We start from the raw sequence: 26,426 nt of genomic DNA on the forward strand, positions 1-26,426 counted from the left end.
TAAATTCGAAAGCTTTGCTTTCAAGTCCCTACACAGACTGCTTAACTAACTTGCTGTATTACATTTAATTACTTGCCTAATGTCAGCTCTATATAAAGCTAATTAATTGCTTTAATTGTGCCCTAAGCTGTCATGTTTACAAAATCCAGCACATTTATTGACCGCATTTATTGCTGCTGAGAGATGTGCATCATCAGAAGTCCTCCTTTAAAAAGATAAACTGGTTTCAATATTTATTTTTGTTTTTCTGGACTAAGTGCGCCGCATTCCAAAGCAGAACACAAAAACATTTAAAATATATATATAAAAAAAATATATTAATTTAACATAATTAAAATAAAATAATAATAAACGCTCGATATAATTTTGCGAAGCTCGTTTAACTTGTATGCCATACAGCTGCCTGACGTGTAGGCTTAATTTGCTTTACCAGATTGGCTAGATATATAAACACAAATATCGATTATCAAGAAGTTCAAACAGACAGAATTGAGCTTTGATTGCCAAATTGCGATAATGAACTTGTAAATGCAAGTTAGCTAAATAAACTAGTTACGCACACGCTCACACTTACACATGCGCAGACACACACACACACACTAGTTGCATGCAAATTTGCGGAAGATGTGCTGTCAGCTGAGAGCTTAGCTGAGTTAAAAGTAGCTGCAATTTTGCATACTGGCCAACAGAGCGTATGATTAATAGCCGTGTCAACAAATATAAGAGCACGGAGTTGCCACTGCAACTTGAAGTTTAGGCGGTTTTTATGGCGCCCGACATTGCCCCGCCGTTTATCATGATATACCCTGTGAGGTAGACATGCAATGGGCATATAGTGTCAAATATGTTATATATATTTTCATATTATTTTCTATTTTCTTTTTTATATTCCTTGAACTTGCTCTTCGACTAACAGATATATCTGTGACTCTCGAAGATCAAGAGTTGACTAAAAAGTCTATAAGTATGTATATGACTTAACATATACCTTTTATCATTTCCGCCAACTCCAATAATCAAACATCTATAAATTCTCCAGGCTTCAAAGCAGAGACAATAATGCTTAAAATTCGGATTTGTATATTTAAAAAGTCTCATCTTATAATATACATATATGTACATTTTATATGTATACATACATACGTATATATGTTTCATTCAAGTACGTTTTTTCTTTTTTCATTTTGCCCCATTCAAACAGGAAATTGAACAAAAGAAAACGTCTCCCTGACTAAACGTAAAAGGTCATCAAATGTGTTCCCATAAAAACCTGAACTTGAAATTTCTTTCGTTCTTTTATGCGAATTGCATTTCGCAACAAAACACTAATTAAATTAAAAATAATACAAATTCAATGTTAAAGTTAAGTTAATAATTCAATTTAGTTTCTTTTAAGTCCAAGTTTTTGTTTTATATTTAACAACATTGAATGTTAAGTAAATAAATATATTTATAAATATCATTGTGATATTTATATATTTAAAGCAGATAGCTCAAGGTATGATTCAACAACTTTTGAAAAATAGTATGCATTTAATATAAATACAAGTACATAAATAAATACAATAAGTTTTAATAATGAAGGCATTTACTTGCCTTTAGAGAAAATAAAATAAATTCCCAGATATATTTCCATTATAATATTTGTGAATACAATTCTATTTTGAGTAATTGAACTAAAAATATTACTTAAATTAATTTCGCATTGACAAACAGCAACTTCCAGCTGTAATAAATATTCAAATTAATATCTATACAAAATAATAAACACTTAATTAAGGCCAGTTTTAGCATCACAAGCAATGCCGCATATATAGTATATGCACCCTATAGGGTATACTTCTGCTTCGACACCTGAACGTGCAGCTTTGCTGTTTGATATTTGAGTTTTGAAGAAAAAAAAAAGCTCTTATAAAATTCGGTGCGCTTGTGATACGAGCGCAGTCGCAAAACGGCAATCGCAACGCTTGGACGTGTCGCGAACAGCACGAAAAAAATCAGATAAAGCGAATTCGTATAGCCCGCTGAATGTGCCTCAAAGTAAGCTAATGCCAGGGGAAAACCTCTAAATGCTAAAACGCCAACCGTTAACCGCCAACCAGCAATCGCTAGCCGCTAACCGCTAACAAATTGGCCAGCAAAACAAAAGACTTAGGCAACGAACGCGAATGCATTTCTCGGCTGTGGCACGGGGCACGGTCTTCAACGGTTAAAGTGGCAATTGGCATGCGTCTCTGTGTTGAAGTGTGCAGTGCGGTGTATTGTGCATTTGAATCGAAATTGCCACAGTGTGTGCGGCTCAGTGTGCGAGCCATAGCCAAACTCCCAACGACTCTCACCATATCCGTATTGCATTCTACAAGAGCCGCGGATATCGATTGCAACAAATGTATATATGTATGCACATCTAAATAGATACGTATATGCAATTAAGCTATCCATAGCCAAGGGTATGCTGTTGGCCAATAGCCTTGTTTAGCAATTGGCCAAAAGTGCACACCGGCTGCCGTGTTGCACTTCTTGCGTGGCCAAAACAAAAAGAACTCTGTTAATTAAGTTGGCCAGCAACGCGTGTTGTTTGCTTTTGCTTTTGCTTTTGCCAATCGATCGCCAGCGCCAAGTGTGAATCGAGATCGTGTTGGCATCCAAACTTGGCTATATCTTGCTGGGTGTATGTGTGTGAAACAGCTATATCAGAGTATATAGTATATATATTGAATGTAGAATCTAAAGTAATTGTCTTGCGAATATATAAATTCTGCAAGGGCATACACATTCACACATATATAGCAGCGTGTGTCTACCATATATATATATATATATATATATATATATATATATATATATATATATATATATATTCAATTCAATTCAATTCAATTCTGTAAGGGCAAAAATTTAGCCATGTCTCTCTGCCATAAGCCATATATATGTGTTCTAAATCTATACAATCAATTAATCCATTTACTCATCTGCTATTGTCTGGCTAAACAGGTTTCCTTGACATTATCATATTGGCTGCTATATAACATATAATAATTATATTAATTATATTATTATTATAGTATGATAAAATTAATTTTATATGTCAGTATGAAAAACTGGTTGTATTTGATTGTATTAATCCAATCGTAAACCAATCCAGTTGCTCAGAGAAACCTAATGATCTAAGTTATATAGCTTTTTTATTGACAATTTTAAATCTTCTGAAAAATATGCAGCCAAAAATTGAATCAATAATTAATTAGTTCATAATAGCTGAAATTTATTGATTATTGATCAAGTTTAGTTCATTAAACTCGAGCTCGAGACAAACCCGATTTCTAGCTAAGCATATTTTTTAACTTTCTGATGATACAGTAAAGATTTAGAGCTCAAATCTGTGAAATAATATTTTTCAAGCTAAATATATTGCATAAAATATAATTTGACTTTAGTCGATTTTCTTATGGTACACACTCAAACATATATCAGCGGAGAGCATTTTATTTTGGTAGTTCTCTTACTAGATCATGCTTCTCATTTTTGACTTATTCAGATGCCCTCTCAGATCTTTAGTAAATGTAATGGGTTTATTAAATCCCAAGACACCCAAAACTTAAAATGAATATGAAATGCACTTTCCTTTGTTAAAAATACCCCAGAAAGGGTTAGTGTCTATAAACATTCTGCGTAGTATTCTCACTTTACCATTGTACACAATAAACATCTCGATATATCATTGTCATGTTAAAGCCACTCAAAGCAAATTTGAATTAAAAACTCAATTTTTCACTTCAAACTTTCATCAAATCCAATATAAACACATATATATGACTTATACACCGTCTTTTATATCTACCATAAGACTAGCGTTTACATTTATGGCTCTGCTCGCTTTATGAGGAAGCAGCTTCATCACGTTTGGCCTCTGAGTTCAACTTTGTGGCTGGCAATTTTTATTGCAATCACGTGTTAATTTGGTAACGATGGCGCTTCCGTGCGACCCTTAATTAGATCAAATTCAAAACTTAATTAAAAACTGAAGTGATAGAGACAACAAGAAAAAATCCAGTGATTCATATTTATGTTCTCACATGGCGCTATATGCATATAGAATGCTCCAGTTGCAGCAATTAAACAGTTTGCCACATTGTCTGCCACATCTATCTGCATGTCTGCGCCATTGTGCAACGCGTGAGAATGTCTACAGATAAGACATGAGAGAGAGAGAGAGACAGAGAGAGAGAGGGAGGGAGAAGGCAAGAGGGAGCTCGACTCTAGTTAGCTGTCGTGTGGCAAGTGCTGCAAGAAATAGTTGAGCTCAATTTGGTCTCTGTTTCTGTGGCTCTGTGTGTCTTGGGCTAACAAGCTGAGACGCTCGGGAATAAGCCTACATTACATATATAAATTTATAGCTTATTGATCAAATGTGTGTTAAGAGTTCCGGCAGTAAAGTAAAGTATTGTATTTATTATTGAAAGTATAAATGCAATATTCGACCCCTCCTCTCTCTCTCCCTCTCCCTCTCTCACTGTCTCTGTCTCTGTGTTAGCCTTTGCTCGCTGGCTGTTTAGCTGGCAGGCTTATACAAGATTATAACTATAACGAATGCCGGTTACGAGTTCAGCAAACAAGTTTGCGATGAATTTTATTTCATTTTTGTAACAATCAAACAATTTACAAATTTTAAAATGAAAACTTCAGACATGCAACACATGAATTATGCCATTTATTGTTGTAGAAGAGACAGCCGTATGACGTATGCGCATTGTAAGCCCTTTCGCTTTTATGGCGCTATCTTGTTAACCGGCTGTCATCAAAACCCCCTGAAGGCCAACTCTTGACAGCAGGCCTAATTTGCTGTCCAATGTCAGGCGGGACAGCGATTATTATGACTTATTTTATTTACAATTTTCATTGTGAACATAAAACATGAAATTGTTCGCATTTCCGCTGTGCATTGCATAATTCTTAATTATATAAATAAAAAAAAAAAGAGTAGAAATTTTCTTTATTTTTTATATTAACTGTTGACATCTTTTACATAATTTATATCAAGTTTTCGCACGAGACAGTTTTAAACTAGTTTTGATTAGCTTATCTTCAGATAGCGTCAAGCGTAAAAGAAAGTGAAAACTAGAAAAATTACCAAAATATTATAAGCATGTTGTGCGTGTATGTCTCTGTGTGTGTGTGTGCGTGTGGGCTAGACAACAGTTAGCGATAAATCAAATATATAATTGATTAGGTGAAACGAGAAATAAAACTTAGTTTGTCAATTTGATAAAGCTTTGCCTTTACTTAGTTTAGCTGCCAAACCAAAGAGTGTCTAGCAAAACGAACTGTCAGCAAAATTTATGCTCAACTCTTGCGCATGCCATGCACGTTATGCACGAGGGTCGACTCCAAACTTTTAATGACCAGCAGGTGTTGGCTTGCCTTATATTGCGTGTGAATTTCTGAATGGGCATATTGAGTTATTGAGTGTGGCTAATGATGATTGGCTGGCCATTTACTTGGAAGCAGAGCTTTGTTTGTATTTGGAAAGAAAGAGCTTGAAAGAGAGAAAAAATATTAAACAACAAATTTACTCTTATCAATGAGCTAGTTCTTCATTTCTATTCCTGTTCTCTTTTTGTTTGCCTCTGAATACAAAAACAAGCTGACAAATAAGTGGATTTTTTAATGCTATTCTTGATTTGAATTATCATAATTTAGAAGGCATCTCCATTATTTAAAATATTTATATAGAATATATATCTTGTGCTAGCCAACAAGTCGCATATCATTGAAATTGTATTAATCAAATTTTCTGTGCTCAGTTTTTGCAAACATGAAACTGGTTTCTGTAGTTAAAAGAGCATCAATCAATGTGTGACATCTATCAATTGCTGTTGAGCTGGACCAAAACTCACAAGAAAAACGCTCAAAGTAATTGCAAGCAAATATTGCTGTCAAGCGCCGCAGGATTTCGCGAAGGTCTCTCCAGATGTGGTGCTGCAGTGGCTCGACATATGCGTATATGAAATATCATGGGAATTGCTATGGGAACTTAAGAGCTGTGAATTATAAATAGAAGTAGAGATACATTCACCTGATATAAATTCTGAGATAGAACCAATTTAAATAGCATTCCCACCGGCCTAACAATATAAACGACAACCCTCGTAGTAAATCCCATATGCATATGATATAGAGCACTCTAAGTATGTGTGTGTAATATTCATTATATATACATATATTTCGCCTCAGCAACAGCTGCTCAATCTTAATCATAGAGCTCCGTCTTGATCGCAATCACAGCTGCGCATGCGAGACCAGCTATTAACAAGGCTAAGCAATAGACAAGCGCCATTTGAATACAATATCTTGACAACTTCAATTGTAATCTGCAATGCCCGCAATTGGCTCCATATACTATAATATATAACAACAATATATAAATCTGTTAACAAAGGGCAAGAAATGACATTGCATATATTAAATGATTTATATATGCAATCCTGAGTAATCCAGTAAACTATACTTCATGTATTGAATGGGTTTATAATTGAAATTAGCATTAGCTATGCATCGACTTAAGTTCGATTTAATTAAGTCTTTGATAGATGGCATTCATCTGGCAAACTTTTAATGAGAACAGTCTATCAGCTCAACACATTCCCATTGAATGGTAATTCAGAGTGTAATCGTTTATCGAACATGTCTGTCACAGACAGAAGAAGGCGTGGCTGGCCCTATGTAGTTCAGAGATTTTAAATCAGGGTAACAAGATGGCTAATAAAGCCGTGTGCACCTGATCCGCCGTATTACTGCAGCCATATTTGAAACATTAAATACAGTATATACTTTTGTATACTACAAAGAATATATATACTTTCATAACAAAATATATAATATATGTACTATAAAAAACAACATATGTATATGTAGTCGGCCAAATATATATTCTATATTGTCGCTGATAACTGATAGTTTGACTTCGATTTTTAAATGTATCTCAAAAAATACTACGAATTTACACTACCTCGAGCATTTTCTCTAAATTTGTAAAAACTTTTAATAAATAATATCAGTATTATTTTTTTATATAATATAAAATTTTAAATTTAATAAATGATAATATTTAATTATGCTTTGATAAGTGCCGACTAAAGGCCACTTATTCTCAATTTACAATCACGTAAGAAATCCCTTGGCTTATAGAAATATATACTTATTTTTTCTTAGAAAAAAAAAGTTATTTTTAATTTATTCCCTTATATCAATTTATCGTCAGAAATCACTTTTCAATTAAAAATACCTAATAAAAGCCCCATAAAATATTTGCATAAATAAAACAATAAAATTTAACTCGCTTCAATTTCATGTTAGTTAATTTCAAATTATTGAGAAATCTTTAATTATTTGCTTACAATTAACATAGATTTGGTGTGGATGGGCATATTAAATGATTGATTTATTGAAATTTCCAGCGTGAATCATTTACTAGTTTGTTTATTGGCCACATCAAGTTGGCTAAAATGAATTGAATTGCGAGTGTATTCATTTTCACGATTTCGAGTTGTTTATGGCTAATTAATTGAGTTTATATGAATGCGATTGCCTAATTTGCTTCCCCCTCATTTAGCTGGGATTCGCCATGCAACGCTTTCTGCTGGCCACTGTGCTCTGCTGGCTGCTCTGTCAGCTGCCTGGTGGCGCCCAGTCATCTGGCCTGCAGGTGATGAAGCAATGGAAGCTGCTGCGCTACAACTTTCCAAAGCAGATGCGGGCCGGCGATACGAACTTTTATAATCCGGAAAATGTGCTCATCACGGGCATTGCCGTCACGGCTGATCGCATTTTTGTGGCCACGCCGAAGCTGTTCTCGGGCGTGCCATCGACTGTCAGCTGGGTGCCAAAGGACAAGATCGGGGACTCACCCACGCTGCAGGCATTCCCCGACTGGTCCTTCTCGAACACAGCGCGCACGAACTTCAACTGCAGCGATTTGATTCTCACCTCGGTTTATCGCCTGCGCATCGACTCCTGCAATCGCCTGTGGATGCTCGATGCGGGCATCTCGCGTTCCCTGGAGGATTACGAGCCCACCTGCCCGCCCAAGATACTCGTTGTCGACCTGAGCACGGATCGCGTCGTGCGTCGCATTGACTTCCCGCCCGAAGTGCTGCGCGGTGAGACCCTGTTCACCAACATGGTCATCGATGAGACGACGGCCACGTCCTGTGACGACGTGTTCATCTACATCACGGATACCGTAGAACCGGGCATTATTGTGTACGACAGCGGCAAGGATGTCACCTGGCGTGTCTCGCATCCAGGTACAAATCCAAATCAAAGATAAAAGTGTGAACTTGTTTTATATGTGTGTCAATCGTAGCCATGTATCCGGATCCGGACTTTGCGCAATCCGAGATACTCAACGATCGCTTTGTGCTGATGGACGGCGTTGTGGGTCTGACATTCGATGAGAAAAAGGGCATTGTATACTTCCAGCCACTGGCCACAGATCGGTAAATGAGTCTATCTAGGTATATGGAATCTATATATGTATATCTGTATACTCCCATCTCTCCCAGCGTCTTCTCGGTGCACAAGGACGTGCTGCGCAGTGGACCGCTGCCCAATGGCCAAATGCTGGACGTCAAGCTGGTGGGCAAGAAGTCGTCGCAGGGCATTGGCTTGGCGGTGTCCCCTTATGACAGCAGCCTGATCTTTAGTCCGCTCACTGAGACGGCCATTGCCTCCTGGAATCCGGCGACCAATCAGCAAGCTGTCCTAGCCCAAGATGTCGACCGGCTGCAGTTTGTGGCGGACCTGACCACGACACGGGCTGAGCCGGGCGTCGTCTATGCCATATCCTCGAAGTTCCATCGCTTCTTCCTCAAGAACCTCAATCCGAACGAGTATAATAATCGCATCCTACGCATCGAACTGCCACAGGTCAAGGGCCAAACTCTCAAGAGTCCCTTGCTAGGCCATTCCCTGCCTTTACCCACAGCCCCAGCTCACAATAGCCTGCTCCACTACAGCCTGTACAACGCTCCAGCACACACGAACATCCACGTGCACTCGCAGGCGAACAGGAATGCGCTGCAAACGTACTTTACCAGTCCGGCCTTCGGCACGCCCCTGACCACCAAGACGCCGTACAAGTTCGAGAATACGGGCTTTGTCAACTATGGCCTACGCAATCCATTCACGGCGCTCAATCAGGGCGAGGCCTTTCCGCCCAGCAAGGCGACACGTGACAACTATCAGCGTTCCTATCTGGACACCCTGGTGAGCAGCCCCGTGACCACGCCTGCAGCAGCGCCCACGCCCTACCCTCAAAGCCTTCGCCACAGTGGCTTCTACTATCCCTAAACGGATTATTTTGTATTTGTATATTCTTTTGTATTTCTGTAAATATTTTGTTTAATTTATTTTATTTTTGGTTTCCGCCTCTCTTTTTATTTGTTTGTAAATATTTTATGATTTTCTATAATAATTGGTTGTTAATCCAAGAACATGTCCTTTTCATGTCATTGAACAAATATACATATACATATATAAATATAAAAAAAAAAAAACACAAATTTTACTGATTTCTTAGAAATACTTAGAGGAATACTAGAAAAAATTCTTAAAGGAAATACATAGAAGAGTTGCACTATTTATTTTTCTACAAATTTCATAGTTTCTTAGGACACTAACTAAAGTTGGAAATTTATAATGTATTCTCGTGATATTAATATCAAAGATAATTAACTGATTATAGAATGTTGTAAACTGATCCTAAACAGATTCTAAAAAAAGTTAGACTTCAGTATGAACCCAATTTATAGATAGTTGTGAATGTCAAAGAAGTTAAATAGCCGAAACACGACTTTGACATTTGCTTCAAAGTATTTAACTACAATTAGTTCAACTATCTAAAAACCTTTTCAATTTTGCTGTTAATTGAATGTTTGACTATATATCTGACTAACAGCTGCCAGTTAAAGTAATAATGAATTGATTAAACAAATTTTTAATTACATAATTAAGTTACAGTTTCTGACAAGTTGAACTCTGGCGCTCTCAAAGCCGACTTTAATGAGCCATAAAACGACGGCTTAACCAGTTCTCAAATGAAATTGTGTTTTTATTATATTTTGTTTGTTTCTATCTTAGGCAACGCTTTCGGGCGATTTCTCGCTTATGGTGGCTTGGTTCTGCTTGGCTAATCTGAACTTAAGTTTCATTTGGTTTTGGTCTTTGGCTCGACTTAATTGATACAAAATAAGTGCAAAAAATGCAGCCGATTCGTAAATTGATTGATCGAGTAGGCCATAATTTTAAACGTTTCCAAAACTTTAATGACATTAAATTCCTAAGAGAAATAAATTGTTAATTTGTTTTGAAGCAACTTCCGCTCTCTTCAAGCCTTAAACTGGTTGAGAATCGCAAGCATTCCGCTGTGGAATCGTGCAAAGTCCGCTTTATGTGCATAGCTGAAAGGCCATTCAAATTTCAAAAATTTCTTTTTAAAGCACTTGCTGCCTGAGCTCTAGACATCAAAGAAAACAATTAAGATTGATTAAGTTTTTGGCTATTTGACTAGTGGATACTCTGTAAGCTCATGACAATAAATATTTCAATTATTAAATAAGAAAAATTGTAGGAATTATTTTAAAATATATAAAAAAAATATTTTTAAATATATTTATATAAATATTTTCTATTTTTCCAAACTGTTAAACTACCCTCGGAAAGACAAAATTTTGTTTACTAAAAGCTCAAGCTGTAGCTACAAAAGCTTGCCTCTATCTCTCTATCTCTTGCTACAATATATTATATACATCAGTGACTTTCACTGTTTACAGGGTGTATACAAATTTGAGTACTCCTTGCAAAATGGAATGTAAGTGGCATGAAGACATGGAATTAAACACGCTGATACAGAAAAAAAACATGTGACGGCACACGAGACTCCGGCGCGTGGAAAAAGCAAGTTCACTGACGATCCCAAATACCCGAAGATCGACCAACTGCAGCCGGTTTGGCTTTGATGGCTTTGGAGTGTTGGCTCAGAAGTGGTTAAGCCTACACTCAAATTGCGGGTTGACAGCATTTTCCGGCAGACAGCGGGCGGCCGGGCGAGCGAGCGCGGGAGTGCGGGAGTGAGCGAGAGGCAAATCAATTAACATGCTGTGAGCCAAGGAGGCTGGATGCAGGTGGCATGAAGTGTGCGTGTTCTATGCGTCTATGTAAATAGAAAGAGAAAAGGTGTCCATAAATCTCACAAGTATTTAACGGCAATAAACTCGACGTGTATGTGTGTGAGTGCGTGTGTACCTGTGATAGGGCTCTCGACTGTTTTGCCCCTTTTAGGGTTTGTTAACACTAGCCAGGCCAACATGGGCCCTACCTGCGGCTGCAGCTCAGTGTTGCAGCATCGCCTGAGTAGCTAAGACGAGATTTTCATTTTGCTTTTCGAGCTCTTCAAATGTTTCGTGTCAGCATTGTCCTGTTGGCTGTGGGCCTAGTCCTAGTCCTGGCCAATGCGAGTGCCCAACAGTTGCGCATTAAGCAGCTGCACACGCTGCACAGGTGGAGCAATCTGAGCCTGGGACCGGATGAGGCCAGCAATAGCCATTTCCTGCCCGTCGATCTGGACATTGAGTACGGCGACGAGGGGCGTCATCGCACATTTCTGACCATACCACGCCTGAGCACGGGCACGCCATTTACGCTGGCCACCGTAGCAGCGGCTGATAATAAAGTGGTTGAGAATCCCCGCCTGGAGCCCTATCCCAGCCTGGAATGGCATCAGTCAGCTAACAACTGTTCGGGCATCACTTCGGCCATCAGGACTTTTGTGAGTTCAGGCTCCAAGCTAAGCTTAGACGTATTTTAATTCCTATTCCGTCTACAGATTGATGAGTGCTGGCGTCTTTGGGTTGTGGATTCGGGTCAAGTGAACTCCTTGCAGTTGTGTGCTCCACAAGTCTTGATATTCGATCTGGTCAAAGATGTCCTCGTGCAGCGTACCATGCTGGCCCCGCACATGTACACGCCCAGTGTATCGATTTTTACAGCGATGGTCGTGGATCTGGATGAGAGCAAATGCTTGGGTGGCAGGGCTTACATAGCGGATGCCTGGGGCTATGGCCTGATTGTCTTTGATGCGCTCACCGACAAATCCTGGCGCATCGAGCACGAGTCCATGCAGCCGTCCTTGGGAGTGCGTCGCTTTGGCAACGCCCATGCTGGCATTTTCACAGTGAGCTTGAGTCCGCGTCAGGCAGCAGGTTGTCTCATTCACATCATCTTGAAAACGTATCTCTACAATATCCTTCCTTTCGATTTCAGAGCGCTTTTTGTACTTCCACACGCTGAATAGCTTCTATGAGATAGCCCTTCCCTTGCACGTGGTCAACAACGAGAGCATCTGGCAGCAGCAGACTTCGAGCAAGGCGATCAGCAAACATTTTCGCATCCTGGGCACGCGTGGCACCCAGTGCGAATCGGAGGTCATGGACAATGGCGGTAATCTCTACTGCAGCCTCATCAGTCTGGGTGCTCTGATCAGTTGGAACGAGCATTCCAATTACACTGCAGACGATATACGCGCGGTGGCCTACAATCCGCAGCAGCTTAAATTTGTAACTGGCCTGAAAATCAATCTGAACTCAAGGGGAGAGAATGAACTATGGGCGCTGAGTAGTGAACCGAATCTCTTTGTGGGCGGCACCTTGAAAGAAAACGAGATTAAGTTTCAAATTGTTGGCTGTCGTACAGCTGATTTGCTGGCAAATAAACCATGCACAGTGGGCGCTGCGCAGTCTTAATTACCTTTAATAATATGTATTAGTTTTAAACTTAATAAATTTACTCATTGATTAGAAATTACATTTTAAATTTCAACTACATTTTCGCTTGCTCGCATTAGCTGCTTGTCACGGCACGCAGTCAGCTGTTTGTGGCCAAGTGAATACCGATTTCACTGCTATCGATTTATCGTTCATCACTAGGCCGGCCGCTTGTTTACGTGTTGCATTAGAGGAGTGTTGATTATTTGGAATTTCTATATTTGTATTAATAATTAGCGTTAAACATGACAAATCTACAGCGTTGGCTATTCTATGCAACGCTCTTCGCAGTGCCTTACCTGAGCATTGTATTGGGAACAGTGCAAACATCATTTACAACCAAATATTTGCTACACATTCAACTGCTACCGCTGGTGCTGCTAGTTCTTTTTGGTGTAAGTTTCTTGGAGAATTCCAGGCATACTTCAGGTTAACCCCTTTTTATTTACCTTTAGATATATTCCGCATGGATTGTGCTGTATCGCACTTTCACATTTAACGACTGTCCCTCAGCTGCAAAGGAATTGCAGCTGGAGATATTGGAGGCGCGTAAAGATTTGATTGCAAAGGGATTCAAGTTTCGCGATTGATGCCACAGAGAATGTTTTTAATTAAACTGACATCTGCATGTACATACATTTATAGCTGAAAACATTTATTGTAATCTGTAATTCCATTTAATATAAAGAGAAATTTTGTGTGTAAATCAAACTTTTATCCCCTGAGATCTGCGTGCAGCATGAACGCAGTACATGAATTCAATTCCCATTCGAATTGAGCCCAACACGATCCAATTAGCTGCGTTATGCTAATTAGCATTTTCCACAGAGAGCGCCAATGCTGCTGTACCCTTAACAAGAGAGACACAAAGCTCCCCTCTAATTGAGTTACGGTGCTTTTTAGTGCACTTCTACTAAGCTTTGGCCTATGCATTAGCTGCGTTCGATCTGTAAACTGTAATATGCATGCACACATATGCATGCGTATGCATATACACACATATACTTCTATAGGACCAAGCCCAACTCTAATTACGTATGCATGTGAGCGTTCGCTCTCGCGCTCAGACTGGAAAGCAGTAGAGCCGCTGCTGTTGCTGTCCAAACCAAGAGGCGAAGCAATGAAACAGTTCACGCTTAGACGTCAGCACGTTCACAACAACTAGCGCTTTAATTGTGTTCGTGTCAGCATAACATAAATCGTTAACCGTAGGAAAACGAAAATAAAAAGAAATCAAGAAGCATGACTCACAAGATTATATTATTGGCCTGCCTGGCTGTTTCTGTGTGTAGCGCCGCTAAGGTAAGTGTTACATAATCACAGCAAATCTTACACACTATCAAATTAAAATGCAAGCATTGAAATTCGCGATTTCAAAAAAAGTAATGTACTGGGTCAGGGTCGACAGTCTTAAATAAAAGAAAAATCAAAAAGAAGCAGCCTCGCGCCCATTTCAAATGCAGCAACAAGTGGCGCGCCCTATAAAATGGGTTGAATGAACTGATGATGGAAAATGCAGCAGCTGGAAAATATTTAATTCACATGTGTATACACATACATACATATATGCATAAATAATTGTATAAATTCAGTTTTCTCTGTTTTGTTTTTGTTTTGAGAGTCAAAACCGGTTCTTAATGCCGACCAGTTTCCATTTCATTGTATTTAAATGTGTGTATATGTGTGAGTGTAATGCATGCGGGAACCGGTGCTGTCTGCTTGCCCATCGGCCACTCTTGGAAGCCCCTTTCCAGGCAACCTGTTGTTGCTCTTGCTGCTGCTGCTGTTCACAAGAATGGAACTCATAACAGTTCTACTGATGAGCTTCCAGTATAGACAGCACTATAAGAACTTCTGTCTGGTAAAAAAAAAAAAAAAAACAAATTGAACACAATGGAATTATAAGCAAATTTCGTTTGTTGTATCTATTTGTGCATGTGTATGTGCGGCTACGCTGGCATTTTTAAATAAACATTTTATTTAATGCGCATCATTTGTCGACTTAGTCACGACAAGTTGTAATTTGCCTCATGCAAAATTTCGCAATTTATAGTTAAAAATTTGTTATTAGGTTCACAAAGATTATGGAAAATATATATGAATTATATGAGATTGTAGACTCATTTGTTTTTATCGAATAGCAACGTCTATTGCAATATGTTTAAATGAAATATGACAAACTGTGGAGCTTTATTTTATGTAGACATAAAAACCAGATGTTGGAAAAAAAGAGAAATATAATTAAGAATAATATTTGAAATGTCATACAGCTGAAATATTTTTGCAGATATATTCATCTATGTATGTATGTACATATATATATATATATATATATATATATATATATATATATATATATATATATACTTTTGCGTGCCCAGACTTAAACTTCATTTTATTTATATTTTTATATATACATATTTACATATATTTGCTGGTAGATAAGTAAATAAAAATTATATAACTAAATTTTGTTTAGCATTAGATCCATTATTTTCATATGCATAGTTATATTTTTTTAAAGGTCGATTGATAATTAACAAATTATTTAAATCAAATTATCATTTTTTGCACATGACATGTATACATATATACATATGTATGTACATATATGTATATAGTATAATCACGAGATATTTTTAGCAGTCTGGCAACGCGATAATCTTAAACGTAGCTTAATTTAGTGTGATTAAAGTTTATAGAACAATTTATTTTGGAAATATAAAGACTATAAAGTTAGCCATTTATGATATACTCTTTCGTAGAGAGCAAATGAAGCCTAGTTCTTTTTTGGTTCATACCCTGAAGCCATTGTTTGCTTTTGTTCGAGTCACAAAATTCAATTTTTGGCCATGCTCAGTCAAACGAAACTGTTTTGCATTTGCAGTAGAAATGCAAATTGGCAGGCACAAAATATGGACATCACATTATGAAGCATGTGCATAATACGACACACCCATACACACACCCACACACACAGGCATACACCTGACTCACACTTGTATTGCATTGTTTACCAGGTGCCCGTAGCCATTTACTATGAGTCCCTGTGCCCGGACAGCGCCAAGTTTATTACGGAGCAACTGTATCCGGCGATGAAGACCGAGCTGCGTGACTTCGTCGAACTGACATTTGTGCCCTTTGGCAAATCCCAGGTGAGTTAGTCAATGGAACAATGCCTCATTTGTCACACGGGCACACTAACTAACTGAAACTCTTCATTCTCCATTTGCATTTCCCACGCAGTTTTTCACACAAGGCTCGGAGGTGACCTTCACCTGCCACCACGGCCCCAACGAGTGCTACGGCAACAAGGTGCATGCCTGCGCCATTGAGCACATTCAGGCCAATTCGTATCAGGTGGAGTACACCCGCGAATCGCTAACGCTTGACTTTATCAACTGCCTGATGCGCGCCGGCAAGAACTTCCCCGACAACGTGTACCCCGGCCAGCGTTGCGCTACGGAAAACCATGTCAACAACTGGGAGAACATCAAGACCTGTGCCAACACCACCGATGGCAGCATCCTGCTGCGCAAGGCTGGCGAGACCACGCAGCGCCTAAAGGAGCCGCTGACCAGTGTGCCCACCATCCTGTTCAATGAGGTAGGCCCTAGCTAGCCGCAGGCTCCCCAATCTTATCAGTGACTAAAATTGATTCTCCCTTGACCTATCGCAGCAATTCGACAAGAAAGTCAATGAGCGTGCCCAGGTCAACTTTGCCGGCACGCTCTGCAAATATGTGTCGGCGCCCCAGCCCCGCATCTGTGCCCAACATAACGGCGCCATGGGTCTCGTTGGCACTGGCTCCCTTCTCAGCGCCATCTTGGGCATCTGGTTCATGCGTCAGCTTTTCAACTAAGTGCTCGGCATGAATATCTAATTTGAATCTCCGCAATTTGTATATTACTTTATTACTTTACATCCCAGCTTAATTAAAATCCGTCCACAATTAGCTCTAGCATTTATGCAAAAGTTTATCAAATAATAATACAATTGGAGCTTTAAAAATTAAAGATTTATATATTTTAAACTAGACTTTGATTGTGTTTATCTATCAATGTGCTGAAAATGTATTAAAATGTGGCTATATAAATTCAATTTTTGATGCAGTTTTCATTGGAGTTGTAAGTGGAACAAATTGCATATGACTTAATCTGCCTCCCTGACTAACTTGATTAATAGTATTACAAGTTTTTATTTGACAATGTTTCATTCTTAAAATCTATATTTTCCATCTTTGAGATTTGAGTACTCGCGTTGTAGTAGCAAGATGAATCATAATAAAGCCAGCTGGTAGTTAACGTAACGTAAGGCTGATATTCCAAGAAAAATAATAGAGAAATTCTCCTCAATTATTTTTTCATATAATATAACTATTATCAATATATATATAATATAACTATTATATGAAAAAATAATTGAGAAGAATTTCTCTATATATATTTAGAATTTCTTTAAAATATCTATCAATTTTTTATTATTTTTATATAATTCTTAATTTAGAATATCTTTGAAATGACATTAATATTATGATTATAGCAATGTCATATGATTCTTAGCATTTTTAGAAATTTCTTTGAATTAAAAATTGTTTTGTACTTTGAAGTACAATGAACCAATGAAATTCGAAAAGCAGGATATAATGATTTTAATATGAACTTAAGGTATCTTATTTTTCTTTGAACATTGAATTGAATTGTGTTATTCTACGATTCGAAGTTAAAATGCTCTCTTTAGATGATGGCCGAGGTGATAGACGCAATTTTTAAGAACAGAGCCCACATCGCTTTCTAGCAAAGCTGCCTCATAAGGCTAAAATAATACTAGATGAAATGAGGGGTTTGATTATCTCTCTCTCTCTTTCTCTCTTTCTCTACCGAAAAGAATTCTCACTAATCAGATCAAGTGTTAGTATATTGACGTGCTCCTTCACCCCATATATACATATATATAATTAATATACGCTTAGATTTGTTTATTAGCAAATTAGGTAGCCCTGCGGAAATGCACAATAAGCCATTTTATATACATACATGTGTAGATATTTCGAATAGTGATAGAGAGCTCTATATGTATGCATATGCAGGGGCGTAGCACCAGCTTCTGTTTGATGTCAAATATTTTGATCTGTGTTGTGTTTGGGGGCAGCAGCAACAGCAATAGCAACAGCTGCTTATCGAGGTAATTTTTCTACAGGCGATAAGCCGTTGGGCTTTAGCAACAATTGAAAATAATTGTTGTAAACAAGTCAAGCTACATATATATGTATATATATAAATTTATACATGCATAGGTATATAGGTATTCATAAATTTATGCAAATATACAGTGAATCAAAGCCAATTTAATTGAGTTAACATCAAGACAGCCCACGCGGCAGGAGTTCAGAAAAGTTAAGAAAATTATCCACGGGTTAGACGTCATTCACGCGTATATATATATATCATATATCAATTGATATATACATATATAAATCTGTGCCCATTGCTAATTTGAAACAGAAGCAGCGCGGTTGCTCTTTAGCCCCTATCACGGGGCATGCCTGTGGCCCTAAATTTTATTTTTGGGCGTTCAAATGGCTGCGGCACCCACGCAGAACTAGTGGCATCAATAGTCATTGCATACAGCCAGGCGGCAGTTGGCAACGCTTCGTGTGTCACTCGGCTAAGGGCGCGCATCTGATTGGCTGCGAGGCAGCTACACTCACACCCACACACCTACACTGACAGGCTCACACCCACACACGCACACAGAGCTGGGGCTCGTCCTGCGATATAAAGCAGAGCCGTTTGCTCTTAACGGCATCAAACGAATTTTGGCTTTCAGTCGAGCGACATCAACACCAAAAACGCGCTAAAACCAAAAGAGTCCAAATTTAATGTTAACAATTCCATTGCAAGCCAGTTAGACTGCAAACTAAGTTTCAAAACATTTATTTAAGAAAAAAAAAAAAACAAGGTGGCAACTCTGTGTTAGCAGCAAAATCAAGATTTTGTGTGAAGTACAACTTTATACTCAAAAGTTCAAAGTAAAAAATTAAAATTAATAAATTGGTGAGTAACAATTAAGAATTTTGAAAAGTTTAAGTAATTAAACACTATAAAATGTAATTTTTTAAAACTTAATTTATGTAAAAAATATGTTTAAGTCCAGCAATATATGTTTAAAATATTCTAAATTATATATTAATTAATTGAATAATTAATTTATAATTTAAGTTTCACTTGCTTAATGTTTGGCTTAGCAAACTTTACTCCTCTCTCTATTTCTCACACACACACACAGAAATTTTGATGAGACCCTTTGGTCATATTTTGTGGCCATGTTTATTTGTTCAATTTTAATTGACTCAAATTAGATTAGTGCGCATTTGAAGTTCCTTGTTGGCTGTTGATGCCGATGCTTAACTTCTCCCACTTGGCAGCTTTGATTAATTTTTTATAAGTCGCCACGGGCTGCACTCGTTGGCAAAAGTTCAAAGTTTATAAACGTGGCCCCTCGAATCGCCAAGGCAAAACAGCTGCATAAATGAAGACTCGAGGACTCGATATAATTTGATGTACCTTTTGCTGAAGCTCCTCGGCGTGCAGCCTGCAAACAGTTTAACTCGATTTATTTGTTTACTTTGCATAGAGCTCTATTTAGTACGTACATATATATAGAGATTCATATATGCACATGCTCTTGCTAGAGTAAATTTGTTCAAGGTAAACTTAATTTTGTGAGTATCAAGGATTAGCTAGACTTTGGCAAATATTTTTCTGGATTATTAAAGAAAACTTAATAAGCGGCAAGGCATCGAATGTAAAGGATTTATATAGATAAACTTGAGGATTACTTTATTAAACCATTATTATAAATTATTATTAATTATTATGTTAAATCATAAAATATCTTAAATATCTCTACTAGTTAGATCACTCAGAGAGAGTAATTTCCTGCTTAAGTTTTAATTTTTATATCATATATACTATAAATCTAATCTTATATTACCATAGTAAATATATATATACTTTATTATATATCTTCTGTCTGTCAGATACAAACAAAACTAGCTAAAGTATCTACAAGTGTGGATAAACGTACCTTACGAATATCTCTAAGTGATCTCTCAGATACTGTCAACGCTTGCTAAAGTATCTATGAGTTACTATTTTAGTATCATATATCATATTTCGCTAATTAATTTTTTAGATACAGTAAATATTTACTGTAGTTTCTATAAGCACAAAGTATAGAAAGTATACAGAGAACACGAAGTATACATAGAATACCTACAACTGAGAATTTGCTAATGTATCTGTATCTGATCAGAGGATTTTTAGCTTAAGTTCAATTGAACCTAGCACATATGAAAGCATATCATAAGCACTTATAATAATAGTAACGAATATAACTTAGAATAATAGTATCTTATATAGTTTGTATGTGTGTATTTTGAACTCAGTGTTTATCAGTTTTATGATTCCACATATAATTTCTTTACTTTTCGCTTTTCCAGTATTTATGTGCCTTTACAGAATATTCATTTATTCATCTTCTCGACTCACATTCACAAATTAAAACGCGTAATACATGCTCTTAAAGAAATTCAATTTTTAATGTTGCGAGTAGACGAAAAATTTCCTTAACTGCTTTAAAGCATTTATTTGACAGTTGTTAATCAGCAACATTTTTATTATAAAGACTTTTTAAAGAACTAGAGAAACTTCAGAATAAATAAATATTAAATGAGCAAGTAAGAATGGTTAAATTGATTGGATGATATCCAATATACTTACTCCAATATACCACTTTCTGAACAGGCATAAAAGGCGAACAAACTACATGTATCAAGAGAAAAGAAATTGCATACAAAAAGTGTATTGAAATTGCCAACAACAATAGGACAATAAAATGCAATAAAATAAGAGAGAAATGAAAAAAACCTAGTGTGAAATGAGAGTGTTATGATGTGAAAACAATTTGCTAAGCTTCGTTAACCTAATTTCATGAGAATTACATAGAAGAACGACAAATTAAATATAGAAATATATAATGTATTAAATTCAGTTTGAGGCTTAACAATTGTTTTTACTATTATTAGCATTTTTATGAAAGTTTGAATGAATTTTAATTACTGCCTGTGTCTAATATAAAATTGAATAGAGAGTATATACTTAAGTACATGTATTTTCCTTGACTATTTATTTCACTTTTAGTGCCGCTTCAGGTCGAGGTAAGTCTCAAGAGTTTCCGAGCTGCAAACCGCAAAAGAAAAGGGCAAATAGTTTGAAAGGGCATCTAATTAACTTTCAGTGTAGTAGTAGTAGTTGCTTATCGCACTCATCTTTTATGTCAGAGGCGAGTTTTTTGTTTTGTTTTCTTCTAATCAGCTCGCGGGTTTGCTTGCTCTTAAATCGGCTATCAGCTCGGCCTGAACGCGATTCGCAGCAGCTTAGCGGGCAGGCCTTTAAGCTCCAGGCGTAACGCCATGCCGCAGGCACGCTTTTGAAAGCTGCGCGGATCTTAATAACAAATATAATATATATTATATAAATATATAATATATAATATATATGTGTAAATTATCAGCTAGCTGCTGATTAGGAAAAATTTCACACGGAACACAAAACATGGCTCAGCGAATGCAACTGAACTTTGTCTTTGGGCAGATGGTAAACGCGCCTGCCGAGCGATTCTACTGAATCAGCACCTGGCTATATGCATATATGCGTGTGTGTGTGTATGTGTGGAAAGTTTTGCGAAATTGATTTATATTAGGCAGAGCAACGGATATTATGTGTACTTTTGACAGTGCGGCAGCAGCAGGTCATTAAATCGTTATTAGCTGACAATCGGGTCTGGGAAAATTGATAAGCGAACGGCGGCAGGCGCCGACTGCAGAGGCTCCGTTGCTCATTTGCTGCGTCCCATTTGCTGGTTGACATATGACAGATTGATAAACAAAGTAATAACAATAATATTATTGTTATTCCAGCGTGTTGTGGGTGGGAGTTGCTGTTGATTTTTACAGCACACACGCACACGCACACACACACACTCACACGCACACGCACACACACACTTATCTGTTATGAATGTTTAAATTTAATATAATTCAAAAATAAACCCCATCTCGAGCGATTGTGAGTGGGCAAGTCTGCAAAGACTGACATGATTTTTAATTGCGATTAAAGCGACGCATTATGTGTCTTATCAATGAGCCAAGAGTCAAGCAATATATACGTATATGTATATACATATATATATATTAATGGGATTATAAAGCTACAGCCGAACGCCTGAGCAGTCGCAGGGCAGCGCTTGAAAATGTGAAATCGTGAATTAAATACCGCTAGCAGCTGCTATTAACTTAGTCGAATGCTGTTTTACCAATAAAACCAAACAAAACGACACCATTTTAATTCAATAGAAAATTCCGTTAAAAAAATACCCCACTTTATCTGTGATTATTCTATGCAAACGTACAAAGTTCCAAAGTAACAAATATATACATACTTATATTAATATACATAACATATGCATTTATAATATAGCAATTAAATTTCAATAAATATATTTTTAAAATCAACTAATCAGTGCGAGCTAAGGTGAGTTTTCGCAATATACATGTCGACACGCGACTTGCTGCGTTTTAGTGATATTGGAAATATTTTCGGGTCCACATGTCGTATGATTGATGGCGAATGCTTCAAAATTCATTGTAAAAGGCTTTCCAAACACAAATATGTATATGAAAATCGTGCAAATTCGTAATGACTTCATTTTATTCGACATTCAAATCACGTAATAAACGCACATTTGCTTGAGTTGTCACACACACACACGCACACGCGCGCACTAATTGCCTGTATGTGGGTGAAACATAAATCAAAGCTCAAAAGTTTTTGTGCCCCGGATTAACTACTTAGTAAATGCATGTGACTTGCGTGTGTGTGTATGCGTGTGCGTGTGCGTGTGTGTGTTTTGAACTGTGTGCCGTGCGTTTCTAATTAGTGCGGCATATCCGCAGGCCCTGCAGCCCATTGTCAGTGGCATCAACAGGTGGGCGCACGTCACGCCCAAACGCCCAGAGAACTTTAAGCAGAACTAAGTGTTTTAATTGATGTTTGTATTGCCATACCACTCTCTCAAGCTCTCCCTCTCGCTCTCTTTCTCTCTCTTTTGTAGTTAATATGAAATCCACAATTTCACTGCTGGTTGTCATCTGCACCGTCGTTCTGGCCGCCCAACAGAGCCAGGCTAAAAGTGAGTATTGTCTTTTGTGTTATTTATTTATTTATTCCTTCAAAATATTGGCCAAGGTATGCGTAGATTGCTCTCACACAAGCCACTTTAGCTCCTCTTATGGCAATACGCATTGAACAACAAACCTATAAATGCCCGTCAGGCGGAAGTCCTTAAAGACACACACACACTTATACACACACTCATACACACCTGTCCCCACAGATTATGGCTGGCAGCTGCAATTGTTACAGTTTGACTTTAACGGAAAACAAACAGAAGCTTCTCCGTCTGCGCATCGTTGACATCGTCGGCGTTGCCATTGATATTGCTCCTTTGTGGCTTTGTTTATGCAGCTGCCGCCTCATCAAATTGTGGACGATTGGACAGGTGGGTAAGGGTGTGCCATAGGAACGGCTACAGCTAGTAGTAGTGCAATTGCCACTTGCACCTGCAACATTCTCTGCGCTCTACTTCATTATGCACGCATATTTTCATAAATGAGCAACAGGGAGAGTCGATGTTTCCTATATACATGTAGGTATTTTTCTTCAATATAGATAGAAAATGTTATGAGAGGAAAATAATGACGTTGAAGAGCATAAAATATATATTTTTATATTTCTTAAAAGTTAAATGCAATAAATTTGTGTAAAATTAATTTGATATGACTCTTAATAATTTATATAATTTTGTATTCATTAATTAATTAATAAAGTGTACATTTGCTCTTAAGTAGTTCATAATATTATCACAAATTTTTTCCATACGATTTTGATATATGATCGAATTTAAATTTAAATTTATATTTAGTAAAGAAGCAATATTTAAATTTGAATTCATTTACTTAATTGTTTATTAATTAAAACAAATTTTCGTTTGCCTAAAAATGTCTCAAAGTACTTACAGAAATCAATATCAATCATGCTGAAATTTTTGATGTCATATCAAAATTTCTTTTTACATTTTATAGCCAAAAAAAAAAAAAAAGCAAAGATTGATTAAATTTTTCTTACTCCAATATTCGGATAAAATCAAATTAATATTTTTAGATTTCAGCTCCACTCCAAGTCAACTTAAGCTCTTTTCCAGTAATCCTTTTGCTTACGCATATATTTTCCCATTCAAAACTTTTATATTGAAACGTCTCATAGATTAGCCAAATGACATTTAATGTGTGTTAACAATATGTTGTTAATGCTTCCCCAAGCGACAAAAAATCACAAGTATAAAGAACATTCTATTTGAGTGACTGGAACAGAGGTTCAGCTCCCATGCGAAGTCCCATGCCTGGCGCTGTGCGAGCGGAAGCTCAAAAATAGCAACGACGAGTCAACAGACGAAAACAAACGCAGACAAACAAAAAACCCAAAAAAAATAAAATGAAATTCGAAAAAATAAAAAACACAAAATCATTGTCTCGTATAAAATATCGCATAAGGTCAAATGCTTATCAAACGTTTGTCTCTCCAGAGCATTTGGCGAGCGATTAAAGATTTCCACTCTCCTACTTATTGGGGACACACAAGAGCTCCACATGTTCGTCACAGCAGGGCACAAAGTTTGCGGCCTTCCTGCACGAGGGAATAGCCCAAACGGTTTAAACTTTGCTAGCGAGTCGCAGTTAATAACTTCTAATACCCTAAACCCATTGAAGGTGGGTACAAGAGGCTATGATGTGTTTGTGGAGAGGTTTGTGGGAATGATGAATATACTTATAAATGTATGTAGAGAGATATTCATATGAACTAAGGTGATCTAGGCATATCTATCCGTCTATCATAAAGTTCAGTCCCATAACTACAGCAGCTAAAGCTACTAAATGTCGTTTTTATACGGATAATATATAGTTTCAGTTAAGTTTAGATTTCTCATTTTATGCTCATATTAAAGTAAACAAAAAAATAAATAAATAAAAAATTTAAATTCTTGAGCTATATAGTATATAGTTAATCGCGATTTGTAAACTTTTTATCGTAAATCGTATATCGAAAATCGTAAGTCGTATATCGTATACCGTGTATAGTAAACCGTAGATAGTATACCGCATATCGTATATTTTATATCAAAGAAAAGAAACAAATATGTTTCATTAATCAATTTCCAATTGAAACATAATTCTCAATAGGGTATCTGTCAGTCGCGTAGTCTAGCATGTTTTCGTAAGCGTGCTGGAACACGCATGTTGTGCGTGGGCCTTATATCGATTACCGTTATAGCTCGAAGCATTTGCAATCTGCTGGCCAAGTAGATGGCGACTAATTCATTTTGCGATTTTACCATTTACTGATATTCTGATTTTACGATTTTGCATTTCACAGAGGGCTGTCAGGCCTATGGGCACGTCTGTTACGGCGGACATGGGAAGCGCTCCTTGAGTGCAACGGGCAATGGTGCAGCTGCCGCCAATGCCAATGCCAATGCCGTTGGCCTCGACCAAGAGTTTGTGCGTCCAAACGGTTTGCTGCCGATGCTGGCGCCAAATGAACAGCCGCCAGAAACCGAATTCGATGACTATCCATCTCGTCAAGTGCTCTATAAAATCATGAAGTCCTGGGTAAATTGAAGCTGAATAAATACGAATTCTTAGAGCAAGCCTAAATTGTTTGATTTCGTGCAGTTTAACCGTCCGCATCGACCTGTGCCTCGTCTGGGTGAGCTGGATTATCCGCTCTCGAGCTCTAGCGAAAGTTTTAACCGGGAAAGCGCGCTGAATGCGCTCAACTAAGCTAAACAACAAGTGAACCAAATTAAGCACTTTTCTGAACAACAATATCTACTACAACAACAACAAACGCTATTACCTAATGAATGTTTATTAAAATTGTTTCATCGATGTCTACACATAGCGCGATTCTCGATTCCTTGCTATTTGCATAAATTGTAAAAGTTGTATAAACAAAACAAAAAACACAAAAAAAAAATTTACTGAAGTTTTTAAGGGCTGGTAAAAATTTCAGTGTATATATTGGTAAAAAAAACACGATCAAAAGTTTTTGAATAAAATACAAGATGAATGGCTACAATAGCAGTGTTTTATTGCTTTTATCAAAAATTATTATTAACTTTATGTGTGTAACAAGCAAAAGACTATATATATATATAAAATATTTGTAGTTTGTAATTTTACTAATTATCAATTAAATACAAAATAATCGAAACAAAAATATATACGACTAAAAATACAATTTAAAAAATTCATACAACTTATCACAAGAGCTTTTATTGTATATATGTTTACAAATACATGGTTATTTAATAAAATCAAATTTAAAATTAATACAATAAAAAGCTTTTAATTTTCTAAGCACTAGACGATTAACACTAACGGAAACTTCGATAACTCAATATTTTCTCGGCCACCATTTGTTA

The 26,426-nt window shown here is 37.1% G+C and overlaps 5 protein-coding genes and 1 long non-coding RNA gene across 10 annotated transcripts; 5 read left to right on the forward strand and 1 right to left on the reverse strand.

Annotated features, from left to right (window-relative positions):
- The first annotated feature begins 1,910 nt into the window (after positions 1–1,910).
- On the forward strand, positions 1,911–9,504 carry yellow-e (L-dopachrome tautomerase yellow-e). Of its 2 annotated transcripts, none has more exons than XM_018000333.2 (4): positions 1,911–2,040; positions 7,613–8,306; positions 8,366–8,498; positions 8,565–9,504. In XM_018000333.2, the coding sequence occupies exons 1-4, from the start codon at positions 2,029–2,031 to the stop codon at positions 9,349–9,351; spliced, it is 1,626 nt and encodes a 541-aa protein (XP_017855822.1). In that variant the 5' UTR covers positions 1,911–2,028; the 3' UTR covers positions 9,352–9,504. The 2 variants fall into 2 exon arrangements, with proteins under 2 accessions (XP_017855822.1, XP_089318464.1); XM_089462338.1 differs by lacking the exon at positions 1,911–2,040 and adding an exon at positions 2,065–2,397.
- A 1,618-nt stretch (positions 9,505–11,122) lies between these two features.
- LOC149270191 (uncharacterized) lies at positions 11,123–12,917 on the reverse strand. Its single transcript, XR_016268597.1, has 3 exons — positions 12,805–12,917; positions 11,305–12,703; positions 11,123–11,212 (listed from the first exon to the last, which is right to left on the reverse strand). It is a non-coding gene; the product is annotated as an uncharacterized LOC149270191 (long non-coding RNA).
- On the forward strand, positions 11,456–12,858 carry yellow-e3 (L-dopachrome tautomerase yellow-e3). The gene is made up of 3 exons (XM_018018878.2): positions 11,456–11,827; positions 11,885–12,260; positions 12,322–12,858. Exons 1-3 carry the CDS (start codon positions 11,456–11,458, stop codon positions 12,798–12,800), a joined length of 1,227 nt encoding a protein of 408 aa, XP_017874367.1. The 3' UTR covers positions 12,801–12,858.
- A 45-nt stretch (positions 12,918–12,962) lies between the features above and the next one.
- Positions 12,963–13,532, forward strand: Dpm3 (Dolichyl-phosphate mannosyltransferase subunit 3). Its single transcript, XM_018000335.2, has 2 exons — positions 12,963–13,216; positions 13,277–13,532. Exons 1-2 carry the CDS (start codon positions 13,067–13,069, stop codon positions 13,409–13,411), a joined length of 285 nt encoding a protein of 94 aa, XP_017855824.1. The 5' UTR covers positions 12,963–13,066; the 3' UTR covers positions 13,412–13,532.
- Positions 13,533–13,935: 403 nt separating this feature from the next.
- Positions 13,936–16,859, forward strand: GILT1 (Gamma-interferon-inducible lysosomal thiol reductase 1). Its single transcript, XM_018000334.2, has 4 exons — positions 13,936–14,123; positions 15,842–15,976; positions 16,068–16,427; positions 16,501–16,859. Exons 1-4 carry the CDS (start codon positions 14,064–14,066, stop codon positions 16,681–16,683), a joined length of 738 nt encoding a protein of 245 aa, XP_017855823.1. The 5' UTR covers positions 13,936–14,063; the 3' UTR covers positions 16,684–16,859.
- Positions 16,860–18,609: 1,750 nt separating this feature from the next.
- Positions 18,610–26,080, forward strand: CCHa2 (neuropeptide CCHamide-2). 4 transcript variants are annotated; one of them, XM_018018519.2, is made up of 4 exons: positions 18,610–18,877; positions 22,998–23,075; positions 25,376–25,611; positions 25,675–26,080. In XM_018018519.2, the coding sequence occupies exons 2-4, from the start codon at positions 23,003–23,005 to the stop codon at positions 25,780–25,782; spliced, it is 417 nt and encodes a 138-aa protein (XP_017874008.2). In that variant the 5' UTR covers positions 18,610–18,877; positions 22,998–23,002; the 3' UTR covers positions 25,783–26,080. The 4 variants fall into 4 exon arrangements, with proteins under 4 accessions (XP_017874008.2, XP_017874010.2, XP_089318467.1 ...); XM_018018521.2 differs by lacking the exon at positions 18,610–18,877 and adding an exon at positions 22,094–22,417; XM_089462341.1 differs by lacking the exon at positions 18,610–18,877 and adding an exon at positions 22,413–22,530.
- Positions 26,081–26,426: the final 346 nt, after the last annotated feature.

This window comes from Drosophila arizonae, chromosome 2 (genome assembly GCF_054131065.1).
Source record: "Drosophila arizonae isolate 15081-1271.41 chromosome 2, UAZ_ARI_1.0, whole genome shotgun sequence".
NCBI lineage: Eukaryota > Metazoa > Arthropoda > Insecta > Diptera > Drosophilidae > Drosophila > Drosophila arizonae.

Coding starts and splice junctions, on each gene's coding strand:
- CCHa2 (XM_089462341.1), top strand. CDS start 22,437: ATGTCGACACGCGACTTGCTGCGTTTTAGTGATATTGGAAATATTTTC. Junction 22,531..22,997: donor CGAATGCTTCAAAATTCATT/GTAAAAGGCTTT, acceptor TCTCTTTTGTAG/TTAATATGAAATCCACAATT. Junction 25,612..25,674: donor ATAAAATCATGAAGTCCTGG/GTAAATTGAAGC, acceptor GATTTCGTGCAG/TTTAACCGTCCGCATCGACC.
- yellow-e (XM_089462338.1), top strand. CDS start 2,227: ATGCGTCTCTGTGTTGAAGTGTGCAGTGCGGTGTATTGTGCATTTGAA. Junction 8,307..8,365: donor CTGGCGTGTCTCGCATCCAG/GTACAAATCCAA, acceptor TGTCAATCGTAG/CCATGTATCCGGATCCGGAC. Junction 8,499..8,564: donor CAGCCACTGGCCACAGATCG/GTAAATGAGTCT, acceptor CATCTCTCCCAG/CGTCTTCTCGGTGCACAAGG.
- GILT1 (XM_018000334.2), top strand. CDS start 14,064: ATGACTCACAAGATTATATTATTGGCCTGCCTGGCTGTTTCTGTGTGT. Junction 14,124..15,841: donor CTGTGTGTAGCGCCGCTAAG/GTAAGTGTTACA, acceptor ATTGTTTACCAG/GTGCCCGTAGCCATTTACTA. Junction 16,428..16,500: donor CCACCATCCTGTTCAATGAG/GTAGGCCCTAGC, acceptor GACCTATCGCAG/CAATTCGACAAGAAAGTCAA.
- yellow-e3 (XM_018018878.2), top strand. CDS start 11,456: ATGTTTCGTGTCAGCATTGTCCTGTTGGCTGTGGGCCTAGTCCTAGTC. Junction 11,828..11,884: donor CTTCGGCCATCAGGACTTTT/GTGAGTTCAGGC, acceptor TTCCGTCTACAG/ATTGATGAGTGCTGGCGTCT. Junction 12,261..12,321: donor GAGTCCGCGTCAGGCAGCAG/GTTGTCTCATTC, acceptor TTTCGATTTCAG/AGCGCTTTTTGTACTTCCAC.
- Dpm3 (XM_018000335.2), top strand. CDS start 13,067: ATGACAAATCTACAGCGTTGGCTATTCTATGCAACGCTCTTCGCAGTG. Junction 13,217..13,276: donor TGCTGCTAGTTCTTTTTGGT/GTAAGTTTCTTG, acceptor ATTTACCTTTAG/ATATATTCCGCATGGATTGT.